Source organism: Exserohilum turcica, assembly GCF_000359705.1.
Source record: "Exserohilum turcica Et28A unplaced genomic scaffold SETTUscaffold_8, whole genome shotgun sequence".
Lineage (NCBI taxonomy): Eukaryota > Fungi > Ascomycota > Dothideomycetes > Pleosporales > Pleosporaceae > Exserohilum > Exserohilum turcicum.
Window position 1 is genome coordinate 491,909 of NW_007360299.1, and position 7,669 is coordinate 499,577.

A 7,669-nucleotide genomic window follows, 5' to 3' on the forward strand; every position below is an offset into this window, starting at 1 on the left:
TGGGTCGGTGTAAAGAAGTGTTACACCCATCCATCCATCCATCCATAGACATGGTAAAATAACCACTCAGCACGAACCCCGCAACCCCGTCCGCGTATAAGGGACGGCACGGTTGGCAAGCCGCAAGTCCCCCCCCCCATTCCCAGTGCACGTCCAAGTCCAAGCTGCAATGGCGATTACGATCATGACAAGTAGGTGATTCAAGTGTGGTTTAGAAGCAAGGACTAGGGAGCATGCATCCATACATATACATATACACATAGATATATACCTACATGACAGGAAAATCTGACAGGCTTCCAGATGCGCGGGAACGTGGGTGGGTGGGTGGGTGAGCGACACGCTGGATTTGTCAAGTTGTTCTCTCTCTCTCTCTCTTTGTTTTTTTTGACAGCTTGGAGTGTGTAGCCAGGTAAGAAGCGTAGTGGTGGATGCCCGTCTGTCAGCGTTCTGTGGTCGCGGGAAGGGGGAAGGGGCGTAATGTAAGGGACGTGTTTTGGTGCAAAGGGAAAATTGTGGTGGCACCATGTGATACTCAAATCCGTCATGGCAAGACATGGTCCTGGGGGGCGGGTTGTGTGTGTGTTGTGACTGCGCAGCCCCAATGGCCATGCGTGTGAGGCATCTTTTCTTCAGGCACCGCGCAAGGGACGGCTGCAAGAGTGGCATGGGGGGGTTGATTTCAGATGTGTGCCCGAATATGGGTGCTTGGCGGGTGGCCTTGGGGTTTCTGTGCTTAGTGCCGATATGGACGTAGCTCTCTCTCTCTCCCTCTTTTCGTACAGTGCACGTGTTATCGGCAGATGGGTGTGGGTTTCGTGCGGGGAGGCATACATGGCTCGTATGGAGGTTCGAGGGTGAGGATAAATGTGGGGCTGGGTAGATGCTTGTCGTCTTGGGTGTAATACACATGTGTGTACGGAGGTGCCTTTCAAAAGTTCTATCTGACGCTAATCTCAGCCCTTTGGCGCAATTCTTCTTAGCGCAACTCCCACCTTTAAGCTAAGCTGTTAATTAGTTGTAGTTATCTATCTACTTAGTACTATAGCTTCTAATACTAATTCTTACACCTATATCTTGATTATAACGTTAAAGTCACCTCCTATTAGCAAGTTAACATTATAGATCTTAGAGCTAACTAGTGTTAATCCTCGTACGGTTAATCGTATCTATAGTAGAGCTATCACTGCTAGCTTTAAGCTAAACGTTCTCCCTCTTAAGATCCTTCTACAGCACGTTTAAGATGCCCCTCGCTCTAGCAGGCCTGCTAAGCAGACAGAGGAGGTGAAGGAGCAGATATTTTAACAAGTACGACGCGATAGATATAGACGAGAGAAGAGCTGCGCTGACCTTGCTAGTGCGCTTAGTCTCTAAGGAGTCGAAATCTCTGCCTCTACTGTCTAGAGGGTATTAAGAGAAGCGGGATATAAGAAGACTAAGCTAACGAGGAAGCCTAGGTTAACACAGGAGATAAGAAGTGCTCGTCTTAGATAGGCGATCGACTACAAGGACTAGACGTTAGAGGACTAGAAGAATGTTATCTAGACAGACGAGACGTCTATGGTGATCAACCACTAACGTAGGGGCTATAGGATCTAGAGAAAAGCAGACAAGAGAGTAGTTAAGAGCTATATCTGTAAGAGGTAGAAGGGATACTCTAAGTTCATGTTCTAGAGCTGCTTCTCGTATAACAAGAAAGGTCTATACTATATCTACTAGCCAAAGACAAAGGTAGAGAAAAAGGATGCTGCTTAGAAGATTAAGCAGCTAAACGCTAAGCTTGAACCTCTACAGAGAGAGGAGTGGGAGCTGTTAGAGTCTATGAGGAGGACAGGGCTGCGCAACAAGCCTGGCAGAAAACCTTAATAGAGATGGACAGAGAATACAGGCAAGCTGGTGCGTAAGCCTAGAGGTGGTATAGACTAGTGGAGACATTAGAACTGTATTCTAATACTAAAGCTAATTCCTTTCGCCAAAGAGTGCCTCTAAGATAGACCTTAGACTGTCGTGATAGAAGATAAGGCACCTGCCCACGCCCACCACTATTAGAGTGTGATCTATAGTCTGCACGACGTTGAGAGACTACTCTAGTGTAGCAACTCGCTAGACTGTAACTGTATTGAGCCGTGCTAGTTCTATATAAAGAGAGAGACTACGAAGAAAGGAGCTCCACAGTTAAGGGCTAAGGCAGTTAGAGTCTGGCAGAATTGCTAGAGAGACCTTTCTTAACTTAAGATCTAAGCTTAGATTAAGCGGATTCTTATTTATGTCTAAAAGATAATTAAGCTACAAGGTGGTAATAAGTATATAGAGGGAAGAGACAAGCCTCGACTAAGGCGGCCGTACTTCGGCTGAATTATTCTTGGCAGACAGAACTTTTGAAAGGCACCTCCGTATATCCATATGCTTTTTTTCCTTCTTTTGAGTTTCGCTTACTAGCTTGGTATTCTAGGCATGTGTTTGGCGTGTGATGTGTGGCTTATGTGGGCGTTGTGTGCGTTTTTTAAGGATATTTGGTTAAGTAGGTGTGGTATTGAATCCTAAACATATAACACGTCTGTCTTCAAACGGAGGTTTGAGGTCGTTGACATGTGTAGCTTTGTTGAGCCGTTTTGGAAGTGGTTCGATTGTTGAGGCAGATGGCTTGACGAGGCGGGATATATGACACACTGTAAGAATAGGCGGGGAAGACAGTATGCCCAACACCCGGCAACACGATAGTTGGTGACTTATCCTGAAAGAGATCTGGTGCCTGGAATACGGTTGACAAGAGGCGCTGTTTCGTCTGTCCCGTCTCTTGACAGTCGGCTAGTGAGACAATCGCCGACTTGGAGCCAATGTAATATTCCCTTGATGGGAGGTACCAATCACTTCGCCGTCTACACAGTCGTAGGAAGTTGATTGGGTGCGGGGACAAAGAGACGGAAAGCAAAAGCCAGCCACTTGGTAAGCACCAAGGCCTAGAGGTGCGGGCAACGGATCTGGCTTTTGCGATGACCAAAGCCGGGCTGTCCAGATCGCCGGTCACGGAACACTAGGCGCTGATGCGGATACGAGAGTAAGAAGTGACAGTGCTGGCATACGTACTGCTTGTACGCCCGGGGGGAGAATTGGGGTAAGCTCGTGCTACTAACCACCGCTAAGATGCATCCCCCTTCCATGTTCCATGACAGGTGAGCGTGCAATAAGCCCGACGGCGCCCCGGGGGGACAGGCTGCGGTGCGTGGCAGTGTGACTGCGTAAGACCGAAAATACTCAAAGGCGTGCGTGGACAGGTATCTGCCGTCTGGTAATGGGGCTTGGCGCAATACCCTCAGGTAGACGAGCATCCAAGTCAAGACGGGCTGTCGAGGCCAAGACTGGCAATGCACTCGCCGTAGTGTAGTCGCGTTAAGATTGCGCACAATGCCAAGCGGCGCTTCTTTTTTGTCTGGATATTTCAACGAACAAGCGCTTGGGCACGAGGCCAGCAGCGAATCAAGGCGTGTCTTTTTTAGCAGCTGACTCAGGGGGGCCCCGGCGTGTTTGGGGGATCGTGAAGACTCCAGTGCGTCGGACCGTTTTGGCATGTTATGCGCGGCGGGGCTGGCAATCTCCCATCGAGCGAGCGTGGCCGTGGGCCGTCAGACCTGGATCGCATCTCTGACTTGGCCAACACCTCGGGGGCGGGACGCTGTGTATCCTGGGGCGCCGTCTCCAGGGCTGGGGGGCGGTCGAAGTGATGGTGCGCATGCAGGAGGAGGCGGTGGTGGTGGTGGTGGAGGAGGTGATGGAGGTTGGGGGTGGCGCCTGCAGCCTATTTCCAGCCTGTGGCGTGGCGCTACCGCACCGTTGTGCCGCCCGAACTTACCGGAATTCGGTCCTGACATCGTAGCGGCCGCCCCTGACAGCGTGGCCACGACTCCCCGACATTATCACGATACCAATACTATCCATTCATCATCTGCGCGCCTTGGCGGCCATCTGCGAGGAGCAGACACCAGCATTGCCAAGCGCCTCGCAAGAGCAGGAGAGGACAAATCGCTGCGGAATGACATGTTTGTCGGCATGCCTCAGTTCATTACCCACGTGCCGAGAGCATAGCGCTCCGCTCTTTTACTTCTCCACGATCCTGCGCCCCCACCTTCTCCGCAACTACCCTGGCGTATAGCAGCCGGACGGACGAATCCAAGTACAGAAGACGATCGAAAAGCACCAGGGCCGGGCGATCTCACACCGCTGTGCAGTGCTGCTATCCGGCCGGGAATCCCAACACGATAAGTGACGGAGCTCCTTCGCCGCAAGGCGCTCAACGAGCAGAACGCTATGCATTGCAAACTCCGCCGCCTCCCGCTGGGTCAGACCGGCTATTACGAGGCTTAATTGCGCGCAAATAGCTGGTTTGGGCCTGAACATTTGCCAAGGCGTTTGAAGGGTCACGACCTAACTGGGTTTGACGATGGGTGGAATGTTCCATGAGACGGAGCCAGGCGCCTCAAGGCATGCCTTTGGCGTGCGCCGTGATTGAGCCACCGTGTGGGAAGACGCTGCGTTGCGTCTTTTTCCGAAAAAAAGAGGACCAAGTCGTTCCAAGTCGCCTAACCTGCGAGTATCGCTCTCCCGCCAAGGCCGCCCCAGCATGATTTCACAACCGTCACTTGGGCAATGATTCCCGCCCGCCCTGTCAACCAGCACTGTGGCAAACGTCACCTTCCCGGGTCTTAACACGAACCCTGCCCGAGAGCTCCACCCCGTGCACAAACACCCCGTCCTAGTGCCCCCATGCACAGCCTACGACAAGGCCCCTAAGCAACTGTCGCCAGACTTGGCCGTTGGCATGCATCCAGACACATCCCCAAATCTTGGCACTTTCCTCTCGCGGAGATTTTGGGCCCGTTGATCTTGCACGCTATCCATCACATCTAGAATGGCTTGGCCTAGGACCTGGCTTGGCCTCTGGAGCTGTCTAATCAGCGCATTACAGAACATGGCCGGTCGATACGAGACGACTGGGTCATACATGTGGCTGGGCTGATAGTTTGCAGCCTGCCAATCCGCTCCCACCTCTTCCGGTTTTACCCAAGATTTGGGGGGTGGGCATTTGTCTTGGTCACTGATGGCCAGTACAGCCTGAGGCGCCTCTTTCTTCACATCCATAACTCTTGTAAGAGGCCTTTTCCGTCTCAGCTCGCATGAATCATGGGCTGGAGCCCAGTTCATCTAGCTCTGCTGTCGATTATTTGCATCCTGGGCCAGGGTTATCCTGTAATCTATCTAGTTTCTTACGTTCCTTCGCCGGTTCTCTGGGCTGGGCGCGTGCATCCTTCGATCGTCAGCGCTAGTTACTCGGATGCATGATATGATCTTACACACCTCTACTTAAACATCATCAATTCCTTCCCCAAAATTGCAAATCAGACGTCAAACATCCGCAGGTCACTTCCACCACGCCATTCATTCATTCACCATGTTGTTCAAAACTCTTCTTGTAGCATCCACGGCTTCGGCAACATGCCTTCACGGCTTGTCCATGTTCAAGCGTGCTGACGAGGTCAAAGTCAGCAAGTTTGGCTATGGCCCCCTCAATGGCCCTTTCAACTGGGCTTCTCTTGCTCCTGAGAACGAGGCTTGCAAGAACGGCACCAACCAGTCACCCATCAACATTGGTAGGTCAAATCACGTGCCACTGTTCCCCTAATCGAAGACCTACTAACCTATTTTGCCAGACTCCAAGATCCCCCTGGCCAAGTCCAAGCCCAAGCTGACTGTTCCCGCCGTATCCGAGTCTATCTTTGAGAACCTGGGTAGCACGATTGAAGTCCTGGCCAATGGCACCACAAACTTCGAAGGCACGGACTTCCGCCTCGTCCAGTTCCACATGCACACTCCGTCCGAGCACCACATTGACGGCGAGTACTACCCTCTCGAGCTGCACATGGTGCACCAGGGCGTTGTCGACAACACCAAGCTCGCTGTCATCGGCTTGATGTTCCAAGTTTCCGCTGGAAAGTCGTCTTCCATCATTGCCTCGCTCTCATCGGCTCTCCCGGAAATCACCGTTCCCGGCACCAAGACATCCATCAAGGGCGGAATCGACTACAAGGACGTCATCTCTGCCATTGAGACTTCCGACATTGTCCAGTACACTGGATCGCTCACCACGCCTCCCTGTGCCGAGGGCGTGACTTTCCTGCTTCTCAAGGACCCTCTCGACATCAGCGTTGCCGACTACAACGCCATCAAGAAGATTGTCAAGTTCAACTCGCGCTTTGTCCAGAACGAGCTCGGCGAGACCAACATCCTCGAAGTCGGTGCTCTCTCCGGTACTGCCAATGCCATCATGCCCATCACCGCCAATGCCACTACTGTACGTCTTTCTCGCCACTAACTAGCACCTCGACATTTCACTAACAATATCCATAGCCCCTGACGCCTCATGCTGCAGCAGAGTCCCCAGCCGCCCAGAAGGGCGATGCCGACGCCACTGCATGCGATCAAAAGCCCAAGGTACGTACATCTTAATTTCCCATTGTGTTACAAGATGCATCTACAAGCAATCTGTACGCTATCTTTGCCGTAACCTGCGACTAACACTCCTATCCAGGACAACGGTGCCCACGCGGGATACCCTGGCAACCCTCCCCACAGGCGATCGGCCAAGTTCGCACAGTAAAAAAACCAACTGCGCGTTCTCGATTCCCATTTTCTTCAATTTCTTTTCACACATTTTTCTATATCATCAGTTCATGACTTCTTAACGACTGGCGCAAATTATTTAATCGAGGGGCGGAAAAAAACATCTCGGTTCAAGTTATTTAGATATCGACAAACAAACAGGCGTGTAAAGAAGCATTTTCTTTTTAGCGGCGGTGGCGGCGGCAGTTCGAGGTGTTGATTGGTGTTGGAGTGATGAGATAATGTTGTCTTCATGCGTACGACTTTTTACCCTTTAGCTATTTGCATACCCTATTCTTTTCCCTCTTGTCTCTCTTTATCTTTTTTTCTCCCGCAAACCCCTGAACCCCCTACAGACTTTACATATATATTGATATATATATATATATGTAAAAAGTATAAAGCTATAAAGTAAGCTTAGAACTTTTTATTTAAAATAATCTGTTTAATTTTCTTTCTAGAAATTTCCTATTTGAGACTAGCGTAGTAGTCTTGTTTACATCTATTCTTATCACGTACTAGCGTTATTTTCCATACCAAATTAGGTTAGTAGTGTCTTTATCTGTAGAGATATAACTACAAAGAAGTATTTTAGAACTGCTACAAACTCTAAATTAATTATCTAATAACGTGGTTCACAAGTGAGTCGCTAACCCAAGCGAGTCGCTAACGCCCCACCACTACATCTACATCAACACGTTATCACAGTTTTTTATCACAGTTAATAAACTATTGCGATACACTAAATTAATTGTTAGAATCGCTACTATCACTTACACTATCTATCTTAACTACGCAGGTACGAGCGTTGTGTCCAGTCTGCTTGCAACGCCCGCACCGCCGCTCTCCTCGCACCCTCTTCGACGCACTCTCACCATCACCACGACTGCTACCCGCCTGTTCAGCTAATACTTCTTGTACTTCGCCTATAGTAAGAGTCTCTTCTGTCCGTACGTATCGCCGCTTGCGGCTTTTACGCTTATTTGACTTGTCAAGAGCCGCTTAAAGCGTACCC

The 7,669-nt window shown here is 50.4% G+C and overlaps 2 protein-coding genes across 2 annotated transcripts; one reads left to right on the top strand and one right to left on the bottom strand.

Annotated features, from left to right (window-relative positions):
- Positions 1 to 2,602: 2,602 nt before the first annotated feature.
- On the bottom strand, positions 2,603 to 3,563 carry SETTUDRAFT_165848 (uncharacterized protein; the record flags this gene model as incomplete). Its single annotated transcript, XM_008032663.1, has 1 exon — positions 2,603 to 3,563. A coding segment is annotated over exon 1 (295 nt), but the record flags the coding sequence as incomplete, so codon positions are not given.
- Positions 3,564 to 5,446: 1,883 nt separating this feature from the next.
- Positions 5,447 to 6,652, top strand: SETTUDRAFT_35206 (uncharacterized protein; the record flags this gene model as incomplete). The annotated part of the gene is made up of 4 exons (XM_008032467.1): positions 5,447 to 5,645; positions 5,706 to 6,346; positions 6,403 to 6,486; positions 6,584 to 6,652. 4 exons carry the CDS (start codon positions 5,447 to 5,449, stop codon positions 6,650 to 6,652), a joined length of 993 nt encoding a protein of 330 aa, XP_008030658.1.
- Positions 6,653 to 7,669: the final 1,017 nt, after the last annotated feature.